Source organism: Canis aureus, chromosome 4, assembly GCF_053574225.1.
Source record: "Canis aureus isolate CA01 chromosome 4, VMU_Caureus_v.1.0, whole genome shotgun sequence".
Classification (NCBI taxonomy): domain Eukaryota; kingdom Metazoa; phylum Chordata; class Mammalia; order Carnivora; family Canidae; genus Canis; species Canis aureus.
Genome location: NC_135614.1, coordinates 75,956,315 through 75,983,511, shown reverse-complemented (window position 1 = coordinate 75,983,511; position 27,197 = coordinate 75,956,315). Strand labels below are relative to the sequence as shown.

Genomic DNA, 27,197 nt, shown 5'->3' with positions numbered 1-27,197 from the left:
ATCCACCTGGAATGTCCTCACGGCTTTTTACCTGGGAGATTGTAAAGATGTCAATGCTCAGGCCCCAAATCCCAGAGGTTCTAAACCAACAGGTTTGAGATAGAGTCTAGACATCATTAGTTTTTAAAAGCTCTTCAGATGATTCAAATAGGCAGCCAGGCTGAGAACCACTGCTTTGGACAATGATGGGGCTGCCAAGGCCTGAATTAGCTAGATAAACCTCGTCCCACTCTGGAGAACAGATCTAACCTAAATACATATTAATGACTTTTGGCTTTTTGTAGCCATAGTGATAATTAGTAAAGGGTCTGAAAGAGAATTTTGCTTGAGCTCTTACAAATATAGAGTACAATTATGACTTGCTTTTAACTCACTCATTCCTGGGGATCGTCACATGGCCTATGCTTCGGTCACTCATGAAATAAGTCATAGACAACTTTGAGGTGATAAATGTATCTTTTCAGGGTGCTGAACAGTTATGGGCAGGAGCTTTCTATAACAGTAATTTAGTCTAGTGGAAAAAAATTATGATAAACATTTACAAAAGGAAATGAAATGCATTAGAAATTTATTGTGTGCTGGGTGGGGCTCTGTTAGGGGCTTAACACATATGTCTTTATTTAATCTTTTTTGACACCAACTAGGAAGATACAACAATATCCCAATTTTTTAAAAAAAGAAACTGAGTCTCAGCAAAATTTATAGAAGTATACAGTTGGTAAACAATGGTATTAAGTTCATATTCTAGAGCCTGAGCACTAAGCATTATGCTTTACTAACAGCTAATTAGAACTTTCTACAAAACTTTTCTTTCATTGATTACAAACACCTTTGCTTAAAACTGAGACTTATACCTGAGTGTTGGATTACAAAACTTGTTCATTAGTTCCTTGCAAACTAAACTGCGAGCACTGGAAAGGAATTCTTCAATGGTTGCACACATAAAAGCACGGACAAGTCAGATCTTAGCAATTTATAAAAAGGTAGAGTTGATTAACACAGTCAGTGTGGAAAACGTAAACATATATCAGAAGTCCTGGTTTAAAATACCTGGTTTTCATGTCATCTCTCTTCCTAAGAAGATCATGTTGGTAAACAATGGAGAATTATAAGTAAAAATGCTTTGCACAAAACACTATACAAACTATTATTAATTTCAACTTTATCTCAAGTTTAAGTACTCTATTGGCAAGTAACCAACGAATAATTTAATGTCACAGAAATAACCAGGGTCGTCTTTTCCTAATACTTCTTCCTTTAATTTGGTTCTTCTTCAATTTGACCCTGTTCTATACCTAAAATGATATCACAGAGGACATCAATTCCTCAAGAAAGAAAGACCACAGCAGGAGGGAAAGCATTCAATTCCAAACTGTGGATTCTGATCCACACTTAAAAGACCTGTCTCACAGATCACATATAAAAACCAGACCACGGGGATCCCTGGGTGGTACAGCGGTTTAGCGCCTGCCTTTGGCCCAGGGCGTGATCCTGGAGACCCGGGATCGAATCCCACGTCGGGCTCCCGGTGCATGGAGCCTGCTTCTCCCTCTGCCTATGTCTGCCCCTCTCTCTCTCTCTGTGTGTGACTATCATAAAAAAAAAAAAAAAAAACAAAAAAAAAAACAGACCACATGCCAATGTCATGAAAGCAAAAGCTTAGAACATCTGACTTCCTGAATTAATAAAAATCATGATTTTATAAAGTTGTAGATTAAGGAAACATACCCAATACCTTACATATGCCATTAATACAGACATTTCTGCTGTTGCCACCTTCAAAGCAAGGGGTACCATCAATGACAGCATCCAGCATTTTCTCGGAAAACTGGCCATCTATGGGTCGGCAGTAGAGCTCACAAGGATGTGCTAGAGTGAAAAAGAGACAAATCCTTGCAAGTTAGCTTTTTTAGCTTAGCACCCTTCCTGCAGGATTCTTTTGTTCATACTACCCCCCCAAAGGTAATTTATTCTGGACATTCCCATCTTTCACCTTTCTGTGACACATGCTGAAATGCATGGTTTTCTTTTCTTTTCTAGTTAAAGGGTTTTACAACAAATTAAATTGGGAAAATTGTTTTAAAATGCTATGCCCTTTGTTATAACAATGAGACCTTTCAATCACTTAACTGTGCTCATAAAAATATGGTGCAGAGCTCCTGGGGTTAGCCTAGAAAAGTAATAGCAACCAGTGCTGCAGGACTCCAGACAAGAATGGCACCTGACCACCATTTGATGCAAAGTAAGTAGACCTCTAGGGAAGGGTCAGTCCCCTCCCATGGGGCCAACTCTCCACCAAGACCACTGCCACTATCATGACCCCACCCTCAATGAATATTTTCTTTTATTCTCAAGTCCAAGAAGTCCTTGGACAGAGATTTACAAACACAGAGAAACAGCCTGATTTTTTGCTGAAGCTGAATGAAGCCAACGTCCTTACTATAATGGCCTAGCCCATCATGCTGTGTTCTACAATGAATACATTCTGGGGTTCAATTTTCTACTCCCTCGTGAATGAAGATAGAGTGATTTCCAGCACTGGAACTGCTCTAAAATTTACTTAATAAAATGTGTACCAATACATAGGTAATTACAGTAACCAGAAAGATATAAAACTTTAAAACACAAATTGCCTTAAAAATTTTAATAGGCGGGGATCTCTGGGTGGCTCAGTGGTTTAGCGCCTGCCTTTGGCCCAGGGCATGATCCTGGAATCCCGGGATCAAGTCCCGCATCTGGCTCCCAGCATGGAGCCTGCTTCTCCCTCTGCCTGTGTCTCTGCCTCTCTCTCTCTCTCTCTATCATGAATAAATAAATAAAATATTTTAAAAAAATTTTTAATAGGCAATACATGTATATAATAAGAATTCAAATAGTAATTATTTTCAAATAGTAATTTTCTTGTGAATGTTACATCTTTTTTTTTTTTTTTTAATTGAAAAACTTGACAATGCCTTTTTCAGAAAGGTCTTTCTTGGGGGGAATCTCTTTTGGATTTGTTTACTCAGGGGAAGTACTTGAGTTTCCTGGGGATGTGATCAGTTGAGCATTCAATGAGACAAGCCATAGGCCATGTGTCATGGACCCACCCAGTGTGGATGCTAATACAATATCCAGCTAATACAAAGCCAGAGAGCTCAACCCTAGGTAGCTACGCAAGAATGCATTGATCCATTTGGTAAATAAATAAAAGTATAAAACACAATATATGTAAGAGCAGAAGTTCTCAACAAACTTGAGATAAAGGTCAAAAGCATCTGTTTAAAGCTTAAAGGAGAAAGGTATAAGAACAAAGAAAGAATACTGACTTATTTTATATAAAGAGCTTTGGATAAGTTGTCTGAGAAAATGAACCAACTCAAGATGAGTTGGAGAGATCACAGCACAAAGTGCCAATGGAAAAGGGCCAGAAGACTCTGAGGACAAAGCAAGACTTAGGATTATTATAAATCTTTATTCCTGGCACTGTGACTAGCTCTGTTACTGCCTGAACTGGAACAAAAGCACTTAGAGGAAGCCATCTGGGCACAGCTCTCCTCTCCTAGAGATGGGATCATCCATCCCGGTGTGCTGAGTCTAGGAAAGCATCTCATGAAACATTGGGCTATTAAGTAGAAGGGTGGAGGCAGGGGAAACACTGTTAAATAAGACTTTGATTTGAGTTTTAGAATTTGGATTTAAGATTTTGTATATGTACACATAAAGCAAAAAGAGAAAGCAGCCCTGAATAATTCTGGAGCTTCTCTAAAGGAGCTGTTTCAGCCTGGGAGAGGCTAGGACTAGAGGTGCCTTGGGCGCAAAATTTAAGAGGGTGCTCACTCTCGTAGGGTTGTATAAATGGGTCCTCCTAGCAAGAAAATCCCCAACCAACGGCAAGTGTATTGAATTCCAGAATAGTGAGGTTCCAATGTCTGCCTTAGTTTTACTCCCTCTGAGCTTGTGCTATTTGACTCATCCCTGAAGAAAAAACTATCCAGAGACTTTCACTAGTCTTATTTATATAGTGAGTTAAGAGGAATTTTGCTTAATAAAATAATAGCCAATGCATCATTTACATACGCTTCCACATCCTGTTGTGCTTCATAGCAGTAATCTCTCATTTTGACAATCACAACCACCTATGGTGTTAGTTCTTTTATCACCACCATTTCATAGATAAGGCTAGAAAAATTAAGTTTTCCAAGCTCTCATAGCATGAGTGACAGAGCTAAACCTGGTGCTTTAGCTTATGGCCTATTCTACTAACCTCTAACCTACAAGCACAGAATTTTCCTTCACAAAAACTCTCTAAATTATCCTCTTTACGTTATTAGGCAATGCATTTATTTACAGATAGTATCTAAGGTACAAATTTGGTAGAATTCCAGCGGGACTCTATTTTAATTTTCTCTCATGGGACTTAAATATAGTGAGAATCACCAGCCTCTGGAGACATTTATTTCTACAGTGCATATAAAAGTCTTGGCTCCTGAAAGTCCAATATTTCCATGAGAAGTTACTTAAGCTTTCTGTGACTCAGTTTCCTCATCTGAAAACTGAGGATAATAATACCTACCTTGCAATGTAATCGATGACATTTAAAACAGAGAAGGTATGTTGAGCACTCAGCATGCTATCTAGTATACAGTAAGCGCTTGACAAATGGCAGTTATGATTGTTATTTTCACCTCCTCATCATGAACTCAATGAATTCTAGAGTTCTTGCAGTTGCCCCACCAGGCTATGCTTCTATCATTCCAATATTCTCCCATAGCAGCCAAAAGACACATGTTTTGGAATGTTGGTTCAGTTCTCCTTCCCACACAGACAAATTTTCCTGAAATAGCCTCTTCTCCTTCAGATTATTCCATCATGCCACTTCTAATCAGTGCCACCCTAAATTCATACTTTGTTTTACTATTTCCTAAATGACTTCGGTCTTGTCAGTTTAGCATAAAAAATTCTAGCTCCTGCTAGGTCAGCAAGTGGTTCCAGGATTTTCCTTCACAGTCACTCTGGACCTGGTTCAAAGATGTTCTCCTCATACAGTAACTACTGAGGTCCTCACAGCTCTACACTTTCAAGACTATGGATTTTACAAGCTCCTCAGCCAAACTGCAATATCCTCGAGGGCACTTTAGTTATCTGTGCCTTAACTGGCTACCGCCAGCCAGCTCAGCATGTGAAGGAGGAGCCATAATATGTGCTGTGGAGGACTCAACAGCACACCAGAGGGGAGGATAATCACAGTCTGGGGGATGGATGTGGCATTAGATCCATAAGGATTGGGTTCTCTGCCCCGATTCTTACCCTAGGCCTTCTCTGTCCCTAGTCTGCACAGAGGGACTTTTTGGAGAATAATATTAAAACCTCTAATGAGGCCTGGCATAGAGTGGCTGTTTAAATGTGGCAGTTACTACCATTAAGCCTTCCCAATGAATACCAGCAGGACCCTCCTTCTAGCAAAGGCTCTTAACCCATGTTTTCTAATTAACGGACATGACAGAGGTCAACACTGTTAGGGAGAAAATTGTGGACCGACTGGCAAAGAGATCATCTCCATCCTGAGAGGTCATCAACTCAGTCATAAAAATGAACCTTAACCCTAGTAATAGAAATCAAGGACATCCACTGCAGCAATTAAAGGCTTATCCAGAGAGAAAAGGACAGGTCTACTAAGTTGCATTTACATAATGTTGTTTAATATATTTACAGGCTCCCTATGCAGTCGTTATGAGGAATGAGGTAAAACAGTAACACTGGGACATTATGCTCCTGAATAAAGAAAGTTGTAGAATTGGCAAGGAATGATTTAATTTGTGTGCAAACTAAAACCTGCTATTTTTTTTTTAATTTTTTTTTTTGTTTATTTATGATAGTCACACACACAGAGAGAGGCAGAGACATAGACAGAGGGAGAAGCAGGCTCCATGCACCGGGAGCCTGACGTGGGATTCGATCCCGGATCTTCAGGATCGCGCCCTGGGCCAAAGGCAGGCGCCAAACCGCTGCGCCACCCAGGGATCCCTAAAACCTGCTATTAACATCGGTTGCCTCTAAGGAATAAGTTAAGCATGGTGGTATAAGAATTTATTTTTATTTCATTCTATTATGTAGACTTGCACGTTTTTCAAGGAAACATATATGCCTTTTAAAAATAATGTCTTGGCTGTCAAACAAGAATGCAGGAAAGGTCTCCTTTCTTCAGTGGTAATAACACACCTCCATGAAGAGAGGCCCTCATTTCAAGACTTCTTTTCATTTTGCTTGTGCAGTACAGGACTAATACATCCTTCAAGGTTAGACAGGCTAGCTGAAGTATACTTCACGTAAGAAACACACATTTCTACCAAATCTAAGCACAGTGGTCCATGGAGTCTTAGAAATAATTGAGTAAATAATCTTTGGGCAATAACAGTACACAGACCCGCAGCTTCCACTCTCCCAGAGCTTGAACACCTATGACCCATAGGGGTGCCTACGGCCAGAAAGAATCCCGGGCTTGAAAGCAGCAGCCTTTGTGAACAGAGGTTGAGAGTGATTTCAGCACTTTTCAAGCCTGGACCTGAAGGGCCATTTCCCATCCTCTCCTCTGGCCTTTGGCTTCCGTGGTGCTTTGAGTATGTCATTAGGTTGGCCCATGGCACAGGGTGTGTAGAAGGAGACAGGAATAGCAATACACGAAATACTCTTAGCTCTCCATGGTCATCATGGTAATCAGAGAGTCTGTCCCAACCTCATGGATTCCATAACATCCATAGAGTTGAGTATTTTCAATGTCTCAGATTTATTCATATGCCCTGACACATCCCTTTGGATCATTAGAATTTTTTTTCTTGACTTTTTAAGAGCTTTCAAATCCATTTATAATTCAGCTAAGGGAAGACTCTCAGACTCATTTACTGGTAAGCTCTCAGCCTCACACTGTCTGATTAATCCCCACAAGGGAAGCTTAGGTAACTGAATGAACCTCCTGAATCAAAGGTTGCATTTGCAATTCTGGTGAGATAGGATGGCTCAACATTTTCAGATAATGATTTTAAGAAGTGGTCATGAGAAGCCAAAGATAAAACTTGGTAAGAAGGATAAAAATTTCTTAGGTTAAGGAAACTTTTGGTGCATTTCACATTTTGTAAGTAGTTGCTACTTGAGTTCCACCATTTAAAAAAATCCAGTTTCTACACTCCATTTCCACACAGGGCTCCATGGGTATGAGCCTCATGCAGTCAGCCAGGGCCTCACATTTTATCCTTTTTTTAAGAGAGAAAGAGAGAGAGAGAGAGAGAGAGAAGTGGATAGCAGAAAGAGAGGGAGAGAGAGAATCCTCAGCAGGCTCCATGCCCAGAGCAGAGCTCAATAGGGGGCTAGATCTCACAACCCTGAGATCATGACTTGAGCCAAAACTCAAGAATCGGATGCCTAACCCACTGAGCGACCCAGGCACCCCTTGAAACTCTTAATTTATATTTGAGCTTGTGTTTTCTAAGTGAGGTCTGATGGGACAATGAAATGTGTACATGAGCAGAAGACATGGGTGATAAGCACATCTCCTGTTCCTTGCCAGATTTTAAGAAATAGTAAACCTTAAGCAAAAAGCAAACTTAAAATGTTTTGTTGTTGTAACAAGTAATATTTAACTTAAGAAAGAAACTCAGGGGCAGCCCCGGTGGCTCAGCGGTTTAGCGCTGCCTACAGCCAGGGATATGATCCTGGAGACCCGGGATCGAGTCCCATGTTGGGCTCCTGGCATGGAGCCTGCTTCTCCCTCTGCCTGTGTCTCTACCTCTACCTCTCTCTCTCTCTCTCGTGTATTCTCATGAATAAATAAATAAAATCTTAAAAAAAAGAAAGAAAGAAAGAAAGAAACTCAGTTTAATGATTAGGCTCAGATCAACTTGAGGGAAAAAACAAAAATATCTGAAAAGTCCTCACCAAAAACCCAACCAAAAATCAAATAATGGCTAAGACTCTGTAATTTTGGCTGGTCTAAACTGATATATTCTTTTACTTTCTGATATGGTAATATTATAATTCCCAAATATATCAAAATACATATAAGTTAAACAGAAGAAGGCATTAAAATTAATATATTCTTGCAAGAAGTTACTATGGCCGAGTTCAAAAAGGGTGTTGCCTGTGTTCTTCTCTAGGACTTTGATGGAATCTAACCACGGTGGTATAAAAACAAGAATAGAGGTAATTTTTAAAAAATAAATTAAGTCAGTTTAACCGATGTTTTAGGAAAGGCTAAGTGTAGTAATATTTTCTTTTTATTATATATTTTTATGTTCTGTCTTTTGATTAATATGTTTAAGAACTATGATACACATTTAGAATTACAACTTAAATTATTTAAGAAATATAATAATTTTGTCAAAATGCTTAAATGTTTAGAAAAAATTGGTTTTCAAAGATTCAGGACAGATCAGTTTAACAAAGCTAGCATTTGTCATAATGCAAACAGTTGTTGGGGCTCTTCTCCCCTCACTAGAATTCCTTGACAATGAGATTATCTTTTTAAAAATAGGAACATCATCTTAGGTAAAATACAAAATGCAATGCATTGTTGTTAAGGACACAAGCTTAGCCCAGTCTCTGTTTTACTGGTTAGCATTTAGGCTGCAGTCAGGCCTGGGCTAATTCCTCCTGGCTCTACTCTATAGTCTGAGTTTGAGCAAGCTGCTTAAATTCTCTACATCTCTTACTTAGGTCTGGAAAAATTGAGTCAAAACCCTAAATTCCCATTATCAGTTAAGAATTAGTTTCACTGCAAATAGCAGAAAATATTGCTTTCTTGTCTGAAATAGACAGGACTTTGTTTTGCCCTCAGGATAGGAAATTCAGAGGTAGGAGTTTAAAGCTATCCTCCTTCCAGTCTTCCAGCTCAGCCAGTCAGCATGGGGGGTCAGCTTCCTGGCTGCAGTGTGACTGCTGTACCCCTCCCCCCACCCCCACCCCCTCCCGCCCTGAAGCCCCCACCCTCCCATCTCCCCACCCTGGGAAGCAGGAGCAGGGAGGGTGGAATGTCAGAAAAGCAAGGGGGTGAGGGCCAGTTCTGTTGGTACCCATTAAAAACCCTTCAGAGGCACCTGGGTGGCTCAGCCAGTTAAGCATCAGACTCTTGATCTGTGCTCAGATCATGATGTCAGGGCTCTGTGCGTGCACTGGGCGTGAAGCCTACTTAGGATTCTCTCTCTCCCCCTGCCCCGCCCCCTAACTCTCTTTCCCTCTCCAAAAAACAAATAAACAACCCCCTCCAAAAAAAGAACAAAAAAACAAAAACAAAAAACAAAACCTCAAAAATCCTCCCAAAAGCCTTACCCATGGGGCCTCCATCTTTATATCTCTTTGGTCAGAATTGGATCTCCCAGGAATATGAGTTCCTGGGTCTTTTCATTTTTCCTTCTGTTATTGTAGAGGAAAGTGAGGGTGAAGAGGGTCAGGACTGGCTTTGGGGTGTCTGCAAACATCATCCTTATTATTCAGTCATTTCCTTTCTTGAAGCCACAGATTCCTAACCTGTCAACTGAGAGGCTCCTGGCTAGAAGATCGCCCAGGTTGCTCCGCACACTTACATTCTCTTTAAAGGCTGTTTTTATCACAACCTCAAATATTCCTGTAGTAAGCTCTGTGTGCACCACCCAGGCCCCCAGGTGTGGGACTTGGCTCTCCGGCACCTGGGAGCGCTGCCAGCACTAACCCCCAACTGTCACCTTGGCTTCAGACCCAAGGACACCCACTCCTTCCCTAGGTAGACCACAGCCAATGGCCAGTCCAGGTGGGGCATAAAGTACTGGCTCTCCCACTTCAACCTGGCAACTCTGAACGTCTGTGTCAGCGGCAGGGCTCCCTGGGGGGTGGGGTGGAGCCTTTGCTGAGTGTGCTCTGCAGCTCAGCTATCGCCCTGCACACCCCTCCTCCCTCCTCCTGCTCTTCTTCCACTCCCTGCCTGCTAGGGCCCAGCTCAGGGTCTGTTTCCCAGGGAACCCTAACTGCAACAATCCCTGAAAGGAATCGAATGTTCCTGAAGGATCCTATTCCAGGAGAAGCAGATGTGGTCTGACTCCACATTTGCTGGAAACCTCACTGGCGTCAAGTATTAACAGGGCTTAAATATCTGGAAGCAACAACTAAAAAATTCGCCTAAATGAATTTGGGCTAAATCGGGTGTTCTGAGAAAGATGAAAATCTAAAAAAGAGAGAGATTCCAGGAAAGCGATGACATTTGAGATCAGGCTCTGGTCATGTCCTCATAGAAGATGCAGGATATAAACACATTTCTATTAACACAGGCTAATAAAGTCCCATAAATCTACATAGATTGGTTTAAATCTGTATTTATATCTATCATTTATCTATCTACCAGCTTCTTAGTCAGATTTATGCTTCAATTCCAGCCCCAAGGTAAAAAATCCTGGACCTCGAATAAGTTATTGTCTGCTCTGAGACTAAGCTTCTTTATCTCCAAAGATACGGAGGGGAGAAGTGAGAAAATATAGAGTAGCATTCTTATATAGATACTGGCTTCAGAAAATGCAGTTGATCATTGCAGCTCTTCACACTGATGCCTACATGAAAGTTGTCGAGTAGAGTTTGGATAATTTTTGCTGTCAGGAGTGCTGGAAAAGAAAATGTCTATCTTGGAAAAAGGAAGTTGATCTAGACTAGTAGTTTTCAAATCTTTGAGGCAGAAGAATTATTTTTCTTCTTTCAAACAAGATCTTGCAAATAAAGCAGATCAAGTCAGGATTTTATTAAGCAAAATTTTGTAAGTTCAAGTATACGATGGTTAAAAATAAGTCAGTGGGATCTAAAGAAATTATTAAGATGAACAGAAATTCTGAAATCAAACTTATGGATGGCAGTTACAGACTTAGGCTGGCTGCAGCATTTAATTCTTTTCTGTGCGGTTTTTTGAAAAATCTTGACTCATTTTGGCAAACAGTTGCAAATAAGAACAGTTTAGAGCAACTCAACCTGTAATCTTAGGATATTTCTCAATTACACTGTGTTGATGGGAGACTTTTATTCTAAGGTCTGCACAAACCCAAATTAATTTGACTGTGTGAATTAGCGCATTGGTGGTCTTTGGTATGTTAAAACTTGATGTATAATATTTTTGAGTGTAAGCACTGTTCTTTATTGCACTTCTAAAGACTAGTTTAAAAATTTTTTTTTGAAAAATGAAATTAGAATCAAGCATTTTTGCAAGCCCTGGGATTCCATGGAACACAGTTTAAAAATGACAAGACTTGATGGAGTTTCTATGCTTATTGCAAATGCTTAAATCTATGATTCTTCTTCTGTCATTGGCTAGCTAGCACATCTGCCAAAGATCACTCACCAAGACACTTACTGCTGTCCACTGAATAGGTTGGAAACTTTGCTGTACATTTACTTTATTCTCTGGTGACTTTTTTTTTAATTTATTTATGATAGTCACACAGAGAGAGAGAGAGAGAGGCAGAGACATAGGCAGAGGGAGAAGCAGGCTCCATGCACCGGGAGCCCGACGTGGGATTCAATCCCGGGTCTCCAGGATCGTGCCCTGGGCCAAAGGCAGGTGCCAAACCGCTGCGCCACCCAGGGATCCCTCTCTGGTGACTTCTAATGGTAAGGCTGGGAGGGTAAAGCACTCAATGCCCAGCACAGAATAAGTGCTCCCTACGTAGCTGTTGACATGAACGACCTACTTCTTGCCACCACGGGTGCCCATCAACTAGGCAAACAACTCTGTAGGTTGGAGTTTAAGAAGGAAAATAAATCAGTGTGTTGGTCAAGGTAGTAGCTACTTGGATGAGCAGATAAGTCACTATGCTTCAATAATGGCATAGGAACCTGCAAGAAAGCCACCAGGATAGAGGATGGAGGCTTACAGTCCAGGTAGATAGTTCAGCAGATGGCACTCAGCCTAATTCCCTCCTATGGGTTACACAGACTCAGTATCAGTGACAGATGCAAAACAATCACTCTAAAGTGAGTGAAATTTATGTCCACTTTTAGACTCATTTCTTTAGCACCTATTGCTTTGCTATGCAATATGCAGGCATATGGCAAATGTTTTGTAAATAAATGAAGAGCCAAGCTAAATCAGATCTCCTTATTCTAAGTCCAGCTACTCGAGCTTTCAGAGCTCAGCACACACAAACCCCACCCTGCATCAGGCAGGAGGTGAACCCCTAGAAGGTTGCTGGACCCCCACACAAAGGTTGCTCATTTGGGGTCTCTAGTACTGCTGTTCCAAATAGTTCCAACAAAAGAGAGACTGTCCAAAATATAAAAATAGGTAGTACTAACTAGATATACCTTTCATCATTAGTTCGTGTATGTGTGTGTGTCCACATGAATATATACGTGAGTTCTGCTTTACTCAAACATCTGAATTAGGAGGCTGAATTGCCTCAATAACCAAATGACTCACTCTCATAGAACATGAATGATGCTCAACAGGGTGGGGGCAAGGAACAGACCCTGCCCATGCCAATCAAAAGCCATCAGGGTATTTCAGAGATCCCAAATGGCAAAGCCCTATTGGGTCTTGCTTTCAAAAGCAACTGACTGAATCATTCTTTAAACAGTCCAAACGTGTAATTTTCATTCCCACACTTCCTCTTGTGTTCTATCACACAGAAATTTCAGAAACTTAAAAAACATCAGGAAAAATTTGCTCATTCTTTACTGCCTTGACTCAAATCTCCTTAGCTCAGGAAAATCTTTTCTCTTTCATGCTCTACTTGAATAATAACACATTGCACAGATATTTTTTGATGCTAATCTGTACCTAATGGTTAATGATTCTTCTTCATGTTCAGGAGAGCAGGTGTAGCTGGTGTTGATACAGGGGAAGCATCATCAAAGCTGATACCCCATTCTCCAGCTCAGTTATGTCCCCATCCCTGATGTGTAACCTATAGATGCTTGATTTTACTTCTGACCCTTCTATTTATTTATTTATTTATTTATTTATTTATTTATGATAGTCACACACACAGAGAGAGAGAGAGAGGGGCAGAGACACAGGCAGAGGGAGAAGCAGGCTCCATGCACCTAGAGCCCGACGTGGGATTCGATCCCGGGTCTCCAGGATCGCGCCCTGGGCCAAAGGCAGGCGCCAAACCGCTGCGCCACCCAGGGATCCCACTTCTGACCCTTCTTATCCTGTCCTGTACGTACAAAATATTGTCATCTGGCCCAGAGCTGGCTCTCATTTATTTCTGATGAAGGTATTTATTTCTACCATCCTGTTTTATCTTGTGCTTTTGTCCTGTCTACTGGAATGACTGGTTTTATTTTGGATGCTTTCCTTTTCCCTTCTTCCAGTAGAAAGACTTCTCTTGCTTAACAATCATCAACACTTCCTCAGCAGTCTTCTGTGAACTTACTCCAAACCTACAATGACTTTCTCTGAACTTCTGCCAAAATTAAAGTCAGTCACACGCTCATCAAGGAGCACTTTCATGAGTAATCTGGTATGAATTCCTGGTTGCCCCCCGATGGCTTAGCTGCACCTCAGCACATCTGAAGTGAGCCATCATGTTGGACAAGCTTCTCTTTTACTTTCCACAGAACTCAGCACCGAGTTGGGTATATTCAGCCTTCAACATGTACTGATCAACCTAACCAGACCAACGTTTCTACTTTTTAAATATAAAACTCCTCCTGGAGCTATTCTCTCCCTGTGGAACTTTGCAGGGGATCCCAGACACCTTGCCATGGAAACGCTCTCCCATTATGGCTGTAGCCCGAGATCTGGAATCTTCTGTCACGGCTCCTTACCTGGATTAAAAACTGGAAACCAGCGGTAGAAGGCGTTCTTGTAGGGGACGGTGTCAAACTCACTGCACTGCATCTGCCGGAAGGTTGGTGTGTCTGGGCGGCAGGGGTGGACATTGCACAAGCGATAGCGCTTCCTTTCTCCGGTGCAGTACTTCCCTCCAAACTTTGGTCTATGCATGAAACACACATGTTCAGTTCATTTCCTTAAAGGCTACCATTTCTCCTTAAACATCCCTTGGCATCTGGTCATGCCTGTTCTTTGCCAAACCGCATCTTGCACTACCCTCAAAACTTGCCGTTTACATAAATTCTTCCAATTTCATATATTTTTTGGTTGTTGCTGCTGCCCACGGCCATTCAGTCCCAGGTCTATAGTTGCCTAATTTGAACCAGTGTGTGTGTATCTTTCTTACTTGTATATCTTCCTGGCCGCTCAAACTCAAAATATATGCTGAGATGGGATACATGATTTTCCCTCCAAAATCCGCTCCTTCTCTAATTCCCATTTAGCAAGTTAAAAGTGGTCAGATTTCAGAAGCCTCCATCCTTTGTCTTCCTTTGACCCCACTGTCCATCAGCTGCCCACTCATCAATCATGTCTTTGTAGAAGTGTCTTCCTCTTCAGTCTCACAATCACCAAATTAGTCTAATCCTTATCACTATTTCTGCCTTCCCTCTGTCCATCTTTTCCCTCATTCAATCTACTGTACACACATCTGGTTAATTTTTATGATGACCTTATTCTAGTTTCTTGTTTAAAAACCTTTCATGGCACCCAATGACCACAGAATCAAGTCCAGCCTCTGTGGTTTAACATTCAAGGCCCTCTTGATCCTGACTTCATGCATCCTAATAGCTACTTCCCATCTGCCCCCTCATTTGATACTTTTCCAGTGCTACAAGCTGACTTATTTACTATTTCTCTTCTGTGCCTCTGGCTTGACTTCCCCCCTCATAAGTCTCTATCTACATGCTATCAATGCTTTCAGGATCAAATAATGCTCTACCTCCATCATGAACTCTTCCTGGATTTTTGCCAGAAATAAACTCTTTCTCCCTTTTGTGATACCTGAAAGTACCTACTGTATGTACTTCCTATACTTATCACTCCAAAACATAGTTCACTGATGATCCAATCCAGCTTTAGTTCATCTATGGTCTCTAAGTCATACTTTGAGTGCAGAAGGCTCTTAATAAACATTCAATGAATAAATAAGTTAATCTTATTTTAGAATAATCCTTCCCAACTTTTTATTTCCTTTGTAATACATGCAAGGGCAATAACAACCTTCCTATTAGGATCAATTAGTCCCTCAAAAAGGGAGGAGGTAGGGCTCAGTCAGTGATTGACTGTCTGACTTTGACTCAGGTCATGATCCTGGGGTCCTGGGATTGAGTCCTACATCAGGCTCTCAGGAGGGAGCCTGTTTCTCCCACTGCGTATGTCTCTGCCTCTCTCTGTGTGTCTCATGAATAAATAAAATGTTTAAGAAGAAAAGGAGGAGGAAATATAGCAGAATGACTGTCACAGAAGAGGTGGAACTCTCTGTCCTTTAAAAAAGCCTCAGGTAATCTATGTCTTTTCTCTTGTCTCCACCTGGCTGCATCTGAAATCAGGGATTGTGTCTGCTATTGTAGTGCAGCATAATGGGGTCAAATAGCTTGGGGTTCGAATTCTGATTTACTTTGTATTATTAGTTGGATGATTTTGAACAAGTTATCTTAGTTCTCTGGGCCACGATTTTTTTCATTTGTGAGGTGTGCATAATAGTTCTTATCTTACAAGATGGGAGGACTGAATGAGAAAATGCACATGAAGATTTAGTAGAGTAGCTAACACAAGGAAGAGCTTAGTAAATGATAGCATTGTTAGATTATTGTAAAAAATCATCAACAAATATTTATGTACCCAATACCATGTGCTCAACATCATTTGCAGGGAGGACAGAGTCCAAAAAAAGGTCAACCTTCCCATAAAGCCAAGTTAGAGATTTTCATCCTACAGTTCCTCAACAAAGATGTCCCTTTCTGACAACCACAGATCACAGATCATCCTCCCAAGAGGCTCCAGACAGGTGATGGCTGAATGCAGAGCACTACAATAGGTCCCAGAGCAAATCACCTACATTTTATGATCTCTAAAATGCAAATCATATTTTTGATCACATTGAAATAAACCATAAAATGAAGATTTTCTGTAAAATATAAGAAATCCTTCTAATTTTTGGAGTCACAGAAATCTTCTATTTACACAAAAGCAACTTTTATCAGAGAGTAAGATTTAAAAACAATTTCATCCAAAGTCCTCTAATGTACTCTTACATGTGTGGCAAATGAGAAAAGATATCATAATAACTATTATATTATCTACCATTTACTGACAATTTAATGTAGTTGGTATTTTGTTAAACTCTTTATATATATTAACTTGCTCTTTAGGAAAAATTTATTATATACATTTATTAAATATATATTGTGTATGTGTACACATATACAGGTATGTACATATAGTAAAAAGTTAATAAAAAGGAGAAGTGATATTTGAAACTGAGATACTGAGGAGACTATAGTCACATTTATCATTTGTTTTTTTAAAAAAGTGATTCTTACACTTTAGTGCAGACTAATAAAAATCTAGGCAAGAGAAACTTAACATATTTTCTACTGACCAGAGGCATTATATGTACACTTGTTAAAAATTTTACTTAGGAACTCATATACCAGTAAATAATGAAGAATGTCATATATATATTTGGGGGTGTGCCTGAGTGGCTCAGTTGGGTAAGTGCCTGTCTTCTGCTTAGATCATGATCCCAGGATCCTGGAATTGGGTCCCACATTGGGACACCTGCTCAGTGGGGAGTCTGCTTCTCCCTCTCCCTGTGCCCCTCCCCCACTCATGTGCATGCTCACGCTCTCTAACAAAATCTTTTTATTTTTATTTATTTATTTTTTAATTTTTATTTATTTATGATAGTCACAGAGAGAGAGAGAGGCAGAGACACAGGCAGAGGGAGAAGCAGGCTCCATGCACCGGGAGCCCGACGTGGGATTCGATCCCGGATCTCCAGGATCGCGCCCTGGGCCAAAGGCAGGCGCCAAACCTCTGTGCCACCCAGGGATCCCACAAAATCTTTTTTAAAAAAGTCATATATATAAAAAGATTCATATATAATTGGAAAGCAAGGGAATTTAAATTTAATTCATATGTTGTATCATTATATAAATTTAAAATAATGAAAAACTTAAGCACTTTGATTAAAAAATTGAAAGTTTTGTGAAATAATTTATTTTTTAAACAAAAGATTTTTATTTATTTATTCACGAGAGACACACACACACAGCGAGAGAGAGAGAGAGAGAGTGAGACAGAGACACAGGCAGAGGGAGAAGCAGGTTCCATGCAGGGAGCCCCAATGTGGAACTTGATCCTGGGACTCCAGGATCATGCCCTGGGCCAAAGGCAGGTGCTAAACTGCTGAGCCACCCAGGGATCCCATGAAATAACTTCTATAGAACTTTTACATGGCTAACATGGAAGCTTAAGGTTCATAAAATCCTTATCTAAAACATTCAAAATAATTATCCTCAAAAATGTACTATTTTATTAGTTATTTAAGGGTAGAAAATTATTTTTTATAAAATTAAATGTTCATTATGATTGAAAGAAAGCTACAGTCTTATTACAAGATTAAGTATAAGTAATCTCTCACTGACAGAGTCATGTTATTTAGAAGGAGTTAACTGCATAGTCTCCGAAAAACTTTCACGTAGATTATACTCTTGAAAATTTGCTTATTTTCCCAAAAAAATGGAATCGGCTTACTTATCCAAGTTCTAGTAAGAATCCAGTGCCACACCAAAATGAAACAAAACAGAACCATGTTTTTAACAACCTTCTGGTTCCCTTTTGTCTTTAGGAACCCATTAAATTTCTCCTAGGAGGCTTGGGGTCACTGGTGAGGTCCTGTTATCCAAAACTGGTCTCCCTGGTGCTCATGGAAGGAAGGCAAGTATTTTTGGCCAGACTTACTCAGGATTGTTGCAGAGCCTCTCTGCACTCTGGGCTCCGGCCCCACAGGTCCTGGAACAGTGGGACCAGGGTGACCAGCGGCCCCAGCCCCCAGGAATGCTCTCTGGTTTCTTCCCCACTGTGATACACTTGCCAGCCATACACCACTAGAGAGGGAAGAGGCAGGAGACGCATATGTCATGAAGGTTCCCAGAGTAAGCTCAGCCAAGATCCCTAGAAGTCTAAACCCAATTCTCTCAGAGCAAGAAGGCTTTTTATGGTCACCCAGCATATGGAGAAGAAAGACTCACAAAAAAATGTCTCCCAAGAGTCTTGGGTTTTAGAATCAGACAACGTCAGGTAATTTTATGCTGCCTTGTTAGAGCCAGCCAATGCAGGACCATTACTCCAAGTGTGGTTGACACATTGCATGCCAGCAGGTAAATCCACACACCACTTCCTTCACTGAGAAAGTCCTGCTATGACACGCACATCGGCTCAGTCTGCTTAGTAACACAGTGGTTTTGTACTGTCATTGATTTACCTTCTGCTCAAGCTCCTTATCTTGCTGCAGACCATAAACAAACATTTTGCAGACTGACACTGAGCTAATACTTGTCTCTAGCCTCTGTGGGTACTTAATAGCTGCAGCAGATAACTCATCCTCTTGCAAAAAGTCCACTCATTGCCAAAAAAAAAAAAAAAAAAAAAAAAAAAAAAACCACACACAAAAAAAACCCAACCACTTGTTGGAGTTCTTTCTAATATCGAGAACCATTTTTGTTTCCCTGTAAGTCTAACCATTATTTCCAGTTCTAGCGCTTCATGTGGCTCAGAAACAATTCCATCCTCACTCTTTAAGACAATCATTCCTCAACTGTCAGATTAGGAAGGTAAACATTCAAAAAAGGAACAAAAGAAAATGTAACTTGGTTGTTCGGTGATTGTGGCATGTTTTATCTGCCGGCCTCCTTTCCTCATTATTTCTGGTCACTGTGTATTGGGACCAAGTTCTATAATCTCGGTGATGGATCATGCCATTCCCAAGCTGCGTAAAGATATCCACTAAGTGTCTAAATCTGAGGCTCACAACAAACATAATGGTCGTGTTGAGCAGCACACATTACCCTGTCCTCAAGCAGTCTGGGGGATTTCTAACATCTGAATTCTTGGGTGTCTGGCTTTCCTCCAACAATTAAATCAGATGATGAGAATGTACATAACAAGTGGCCCAAATCCAACATTTTTGGAAGGCAGAAGTCACTGGTTTGTCTTTTCAGTTTTTAACATGGAGTGGGGAAGAAGTCCAAATGAAGGTTGATAATAAGCTCAGCAGATGTTATTGACCATAAATTCTGCAGAAGTTCATCAAGGAAAGATGGGACGGATGTTTTGCAAGTGAATTGTGGAACTGGGCCCCAGCCCTCTCTCCTCACTGTTTCCAATGAAGTCTCAAAAGGCATCATGGAAATACAATCCTTTTCCCCGGCTAGCCTGACAGTGTGACCTCCATTCACCCAGACAGCTGCTCTCCAGGGCCCTCTCTCCACTCCTCCTAGGAGCCCTATGCCTACCACCCTCCCACCTTCCTTCCTCAACCTGACACGTCACCTTCTTCTCACCACATCGCGTCCCATCTGCAGCAGCGTCCAGCTTAGAGCGACAAAAGCCTTTCACTGAGCACCACAGGGTCTGGCAGACATTCTGGAAAACAAACGTGAAACTGTACTCTTGTATTTTCCAAACTTGCATAAAAGCACTTCTACAGTGATGGTGAAATACACACTTGGCCATCCACAGACCCATAATAATGCTGCTGTTGTTGAGTGATAAAAAGTGACCATTCGAGAACTCTTGATCCAAACTTAATTTGGACTTTGTTGTCATTCATACACAGTGGCATGGTCTACTAAGCAATAAGGAAACAGGAGACAAAACACATTTCCTAGGAGTTAAGATTAATTTCTATATGGGTGACACAGCATCACTGACCTCAGGCAGTGTAACTGGTGACTGTAGCCATCAAAGGCCAATGCAAACTATGGATGAAGGAATCGGATTACAAACAGTTGGGTGGTTATAACTTGAGCCTGCTCACTGAAGGAAATGGAACTATTCCACCCAGACAGCCTAAGCATGTTGACTTTTGACTCAGAGTAGCCAGCCTGTTTTATCTGCCAGGGAGTGAAACGGGTCTTTCCTATTCATTTCTCCTCCTGCAGTAGGAACAAGGGAAGGATGACAAGACTCTCACATGTCATCAGAAATGGCTCCACTGCTACTATGTCCACCTTTTAGTCTTTCTTCTATCCACTCACTCATCATTCATCATTCCATCCATTTAACTGTGCTCTTGATTCAATGTTTTTTTAATAAGATTTCATATTTTTAGACAATTTTGGAAAATTCTCTATCTTGACCTCTCTAAATTTTGCCTCTCCCTGATTACCACTATTCCCTCCCTCTGGAACTCTTAACTGATGAGCCTTCCAATCCTCTTCTTCATGTCTTAACTTCACTTTTATATTTTTCAACTCTCAATTTTCTTGTATATAAAAGTTGAGAAAGTCTGGATTTTTATCAGGAATAGACCAGCGTCTCCATCATACAGTTCATTGATTTTTTTCTTCAACTATGTAAAGTCTGCTGTTTAATCTAAACACTGAATTTAAAATCAATGATGCTATTTTTCATTTCTAGAGGCTGTAATTGTTTTTCATATCTACCTTACAAATACCTTCTGGTGTATTTTTCCTTTTCTCAAATTGTAATTTTTCTTTTATGCATTCATTTTATTATCCTTAACTAAAATATTCACTTAATCCAAAGTCATTGAGGGTTGATTATCTCTCCTCACTTAGCTGTAGGTTGTTTTAAATTTTGAATTAGATGCTGAATGGCGAATTCATCTAATCAGAAGCTTTATCTATTGGATTTTTGTGCATCTTTAGCTGAGCATTGGTTTCTCCAGGGCAGGTTTTTAATCTTTGTTTCTAACAGGCATCCCATGGTTCTATCAGGTCAGAAATATATTTATCTTAAATTTTTTTAGCATGAGGATTCTCTGTTTCAGGATTTTTTTTTCCTTTAGTGCCCGTGGTTCTTGGCCATGCCACCTCAAAGAATGAAGAGGTAGACCAGATGAAGGGTGATGGGCAGCAAAGAGAAGTATATTGGGGATAGTACAAAGCTCCCAAAGACAGAGAGGATCCGAGAGGTTTGCCATTTTGGTATTTAAATCGAAGAGTTTTTATGAGATTGTTGGTGGGCAATCTTCATCTGATAGCCCAATCAGACGATTGGCTGTCACCCAATCAGGTCTTTGTCCATGCGCTCATCTACCTATCAGGTAGGTGTTTGCGTGGGGAAGGATGAAGGGCTCCTTTCAGGGTGGTGTGGACTAACATAGGATGATGGTTTTTTTCCTTTTAAGGGTGGTTTCCTCTTAGGAATGGTGGGGGGGTGCCCTTGCCCCTGCCTGCCTTTCTTCCCACTATCCTCCATTACAACCACACAAGAGTCTAAATTAAAACTCAATCAGTGTGAGGCTTGCTGTGGTAAAGTATTTTCTAGTGATAATGTTCTCCACCAGCATTTCTCCCCCTCAAAACCTTAGCTGAGATTAAAAAAAAGATGCTTCTGTGCCATGTATCTTTGTCGCCGCTGAGTTCTTCTAGCTTCCTTCTCATTAAGCATAGCTCCACAAGGCCCCCAGCTTCCTGTAAGGGCCTCACTTCCAGCTCTCTGCCCTGCTCCAGGTGCGCACATCACCATCTGTTGCCACTGGATGTTAAAGTCATGGCCCTTTGGTTCTCTCCGCATCTGCCTCAATGTGCTCATCACTCCCTTTTTTTAGCTTTTTCCCCCTGATGATTTTTTTCAGACTTTCTTATAAGTTCATTATGCATTTATAAAGGATGATGTGCTCAGTAAAGGGTACACAAAAACTCTTTGTTATATTTCTAACATTTTTTGAGTTATAAACTATAAACTATTTCAAGATAAAAAAAAGGTTTTAACAAAGAAAGTTGATGCTATGTTCTTTTTTTAAAGTATTTATTTATTTATTTATTTATTTATTTTAATACCAAAAAGGATTAGGTTATCCTGGCTGTAATATGTAGGCAGGAATCTAAAGTCTTCATTCATTTGTCCTCAAGTCTTCATTCTATTATCTAGATAGATAGATAGATAGATAGATAGATAGATAGATATTATCTATCTACATGCAAGGCCCTGCTGAATGTCAGGAATAAAAGTTCCCTCCCACTTTACTTACGTAAAGTAGGAGAGGGTTTAAATAGGAAGCAACTATAATATTGTCTAATAAAGTCTTTGTCCAAGAAAATATAGACTAGAATGTGAAATGATATTTAATCTGAGCCCCAAATGATGAACAGTAGGGATGGTGTAGAGGAACCAGAGCATGCAAAGCTCTGGAGGTGGTAGAGAACCCACAACACTTTGAAGGATTTGGGTTGTTCAGTACATGGATAAATACAGAATATGAAACAGTAATTGACCAGAGATAGCCAGAGTGGTTTGTTTTCAGTACACCAAAGGATACCCTGAAAAAATCCTTACCTTTTTAAAACATCTAAAATTGTAGATAAAATATTTAAAATGTTTTAAATGCATTCCTGAGCTGGCAAGAAAGTAAGAGAAATCCCCAGAGGCTAAGAATGTACCAGAAATGTTGGAGATCTAGAGATACAAACCTGGTCACTTAGATTTTAGTTTTAATGGTCACCTGAATACTGGGAACAATGACCTGGGCCTGTGTAGTGTGGAAAGTTGGACTGGAGACCTCACGCAGACCGTAACTCCAAAGGACTAGCCATTGTGTGAAAGGGTGAACTAAAAGAAACCTGGAGACACAGCTGGAAAACTTGTCTGTTTTGACTTTGACTCTAGGAGGAGTGGTAAATGTTACCCCTGAGAGTCTGTACCTACATTGGCCCCCACACAACTCATGTAGTCAAACAACATCCAACCAATAATTTGTTTTTATTGACCCACATTCTCAGAACGTGTCAGCCATCTAAGCCATAAAGAGTAACCTGATAGGGGATGCCCAGGTGGCTCAGTGGTTGAGTGCCTCTGTTCAAGTCATGATCCCAGGGTCCTGGGATCAAGTCCTGCAGCAGGCTCCCAGCGGGGAGCCTGCTTCTCCCTCTGCCTATGTCTCTGCCTCTCTCTCTGTGTCACTTATGAATAAATAAATAAATAATCTTAAAAAAATAAAAGAAAAAACCTGATAGGAAGTTCACTATCAAGAGCTCACAATAAAAACAAAAATCAAGACAAGGAAATAATCTATAATAAGTGAGACCTGGAAAAAATCCCAAATAGGAAGAATGGATCACATAGACTTTGGATATTGGAATTATGTAACATAAATTGCAAAATAAATGTCTCAAATACGATTAAAAAATAAGAGATCATACTGAAAGTGTGAGTTAGAAACAAAAAACTATAACAGATAAAATTTAGAAAAATAAACAAATGGACTGTCATAAGTAAAACAAAAAACAAAACCATAAATGAGATTAAAAGGTCAACAGGTTAAATAGAAGAGTAGATGTATCTGAAGAGAGACATAAAGAGAAAAAATGGAAGGCAAGTTCCCAAGACATGGAAGATTAATGATAAAGCCCAACATATAAGCAGTTAAAACTCTGTGTTACAGAATGGAGAATTAAAACAATATTTTAAGAGATAAGGCTAGAGAACAGGAACTGGGATGAATCCTAGCACCCCTTTCAAGCCATTTTAGAGAATTTAAACTTTATCATAGGGAATGGGGAGACTGAAATATTTTAATCAGAGAGAAACACAATCCAATTTCCATTTATAGAGGTCACTTTGGCTGCATTTTGAGGGATGGATCAGAGTTGAGAGAGGTAGTCAAACTCCAGGAAAGGAGACCAATCGGAGAACTAGCGCAGTCACCTAGGACTAGGTGCATTTTCCAGATATTCAGGAGGTAGGACTGGCATGACTTGGTAACTAACAGGAGTGAGCGGGGAGGGATTTCTGCACCAACTTTACCTTCTCTATTGAGTCTTGCTCCTTGTGTGTGTGTTTTTTTTTAAAGATTTTATTTATTCATGAGAGACACAGAGAGAGGCAGAGACACAGGTAGAGGAAGAAGCAGGCTCCCCTCAGAGTTGCTCCTTGTGTTTAAGCACAGTTATTTACTTTCTCCTCAAAAGTCTTTCTATGTGTCTTTTTTTGTACTGATCTCACTGCATTCAAATTGTTCTGTCTGCCTCTTCCACCAGAGCACAAGCTCCTTAAGGTCAGAGAATTTATCCTATAATTTCTGAGGGCTTAGTTTTTTCATCTTATTCAGCACCCAATCCGGGAGGGTTCAACGAGTCTTGCCTTGCCCGTGTCTATGTGTTAGCACTGGTACCTTCACGCTGAAAGGGATGCAGTCAGAGAATAGGCAAGATTCAGATCACAAAGGAATGCCACACAAAGGAGTTGGAATTCATCCTGTGGTCTGTGGACCCTAAGAGTGGAGTAGAGCCATGGTTAGGTCTCTGTTGTTTTGAAATAACCTGACTGGGGCACCTGGGTGGCTCAGTGGTTGAGCATCTGCCTTCCGATTGGGTGATGATCCCAGGGTCCCGGGATCGAGTCCTGCATCAGGCTCCCCACAGGGTTCCTGCTTCTCCTTCTGCCTGTGTCTCTGCCTCTCTCTCTGTGTCTCTCATGAATAAATAAATAAAATCTTTAAGAAAAAAAAAAGAAATAACCTGAGCAACAATTTGAATGGGGGAGACACTAGGTAGGAAGTAATTACAATTGCAAGGAGAGAAGATGAGAGACTGAATCAAGACAGTACAGTAGGAATGAAGACAACAGGGGAGAGCCACAAACTCCTTAAGAGGTTAAATGTCAGGGCCTGACCTAACATCTGGATATTGAGGGGCTCTTGCGTGGCTCAGTCAGTTAGGCGTCTGACTCTTGATTTAGCTCAAGCCAAGATCTCGGGGTGGTTGAGCCCCGTGTTGGACTCTGTGCTTGGCACAGAGTCTGCTTATCCCTCTTCCTTTGCTCTCCCCCCTGCTCGCTCTCTCTCTCTCTCTATCAAATAAATAGATAAAATCTTAAAAAAAAACCATTTGGATATTGAAAATTAAGGAGAAGAATGAATTGGGATGAATCTCATTCCTACTTGGGATCTGAGGGTTCTCTATAACCAGATGGGAAATTGAGGAAAGGGAGCAACTTTAGGTTCCTATGGAGTCTACAGGTGTGAGTCACTATGATTCTGAAAATCACCATAGCATTTTCTTCACCACCACTCACTTGCAAAGGATTGCTGTCTCCATAGGATACCAAGGAGGTGGGGTCAAGGAATGTAAATGACCCCAACTTCACACCCGCTGCCTTGCAAACACCTTGCCATGAATGGAAGGTTTCCATTTCTGTGTCTGGCTCTTTGGATCACCAGATAGTTCCCTGGCCCTTCCTTCAGCATGCTGGAGATCTCAAGCCCAATGCATACCCACCAGAGGCACCGACATACCCAACACTTACTTCTACTTCCTGGCAGAAGGTGGCATTGGGGCCATACTGCAGCTGGCATTGATGGTGAACATCGTAGATCACTCCAGGGGCAATGACTTTGGACTTCAAGCCTTTCTTTTGGGGGGTGTCATCAAGACAGAACCCCCAGCCCCGGCTGAAACAAGTTAACAGAAACGAGAACAGTTGCTTATGATTTCCTTCGTCTTTAGTCTTTCACTGAACAGAAACTTCCATCCTATAGTTTACTCTTCATCCTTCAAGACAACTTGATTTCCACAAGGCACAGAAACCCCCAGGCCCAAGGATAGAACAGTCTAGGAAGAAATGCAAATCATACCCCACATTGCTACTTCAGCTGTGAGCCAGGAAATCAAGCAAGAGAGTAAAATAAAATCATCAGACGGGTTTCAGTGACCACTTCTGACATATCCTAGCTGTTCCTGCCAGTTCCTGGGGGACCTACCGCATCCTCAGATCATAAAGAGCCTCCCCGAGCAGGAGCAAGCAAGGGGATGGGATACTCCCCTGACTGTGGCTGGAAGGCAGGACCCATCGACGTGCAGGGTCAGAAACTGGAAGTGAAATCCAGCTCTTTTGATGCCACCCTGCTACTATGATCTATGGGAGGAACTGAGCCTTTCCCAGGCCTTGGGTCAGACTCCAAATGACTTCAAGTCTCAAGACCCCCAAGCCAGGCTGTCCTGAAACACACTGTCACTTACTCCAGGAAGCGGGTGATATACTCCTTGCTGCACTGGGACCACGTCAGTGGGGTGGGATTGTACTGGAGCTGGCGGGACATGATGTATGGATGCCTGCCCACAGGCTCACAGTCGTTTTCTTTCCCATCGTGCTGGATGCTGAAGCTGCAGGAAGGCACAAAGCATAAGAGTACTGAGGAGGCAGGCGTGAAATAGGGAGCAAATGAGCTTCTCCGAGGTGAAAATAACCGAGATCCCCTTTTGTACAGAATGCACGTGTTTACAAAGTGGGACTCTGAAGTTGGAGAGAGAGAGAGCTAAGCTTGAACGAAAAAGCACAGGAGACATTATAAGCATGGCTTGGCTTCAAATATGCAAGGGTGGGAACCACCTGGCTAATTCAAAAACTTCTGCTTGGCTGAGAGCTGGCAGTTTGACTTCTGAGGAGTAAGGAGGGCAAATCCTGCCTCAAGCGATCTTCTTCCTCTTGCTTTACCAACCACAGCACTAGAAACCCAAACCTTCCTTCTCCCTTTTCATTGTTGTTTAAGGAAGACATGAAAGAGAAAACCTATGTGAGACTTTGTCAAAAGCCATAAGCTTTGAGTGATTGAATTTCTTTGGAGTCTTGTCATGAGCATCCTCCAGTATCAGAGACACTGGGGAGACCTCACACAGTTCAGTGGTTAGAGCGGGGTTTTGAAGACAGATGATCTGGACGGTATTCTATCTCCACCACTTAATGATCTGGGAGTTCCTCTCCTGGAAAATGCAGAGTCACCACAGTGCTAGGGTCAGATGTGAAGGGAGAGTCTGAAAACCACTTAGCAAGGGCCTGGCTGCTAAGAAGGGCTCTGTGAATGACCGAAATCCTTTATTACTGCTTTTATCCTTATCTAACCTATTCTCAAAAATCACACAGCTACTTACTGTTAAAACCAGGTTTTCCGCTGTTTGTGCTGCTACATCAGTGCCCTTACCCAGGTCTTGCTCGGTGCGCTTCTGCTCTTGGCCTCCTACTTCCAGGCTGACCAGGTGAAGCAGCCCTGAACACCCCGATAGAGTTTATCCACCGTGGCAAGGGGTGCCTGGGAAGGAAGCAGACTCAGAAGCGTCTGCTTATAAGCTGAGTCCTCAGGATCACCCCAAGATGCCTTCAGAGCCCCCACATGATCTCTTTTCACTGG

The 27,197-nt window shown here is 41.2% G+C and overlaps 1 protein-coding gene across 1 annotated transcript in view; it reads right to left on the bottom strand.

Annotated features, from left to right (window-relative positions):
- ADAMTS12 (ADAM metallopeptidase with thrombospondin type 1 motif 12) overlaps positions 1-27,197 on the bottom strand; it is a 310,224-nt gene that overhangs the window by 77,931 nt on the left and 205,096 nt on the right. The window contains exons 8-13 of the mRNA XM_077894289.1: positions 26,032-26,175; positions 25,319-25,463; positions 19,379-19,471; positions 17,789-17,934; positions 13,756-13,925; positions 1,736-1,869 (exon numbers count right to left, since the gene is read on the bottom strand). Of these exons, the coding sequence (XP_077750415.1) occupies positions 1,736-1,869; positions 13,756-13,925; positions 17,789-17,934; positions 19,379-19,471; positions 25,319-25,463; positions 26,032-26,175 (832 nt within the window). The remainder of the gene's footprint in view (positions 1-1,735; positions 1,870-13,755; positions 13,926-17,788; positions 17,935-19,378; positions 19,472-25,318; positions 25,464-26,031; positions 26,176-27,197) is intronic.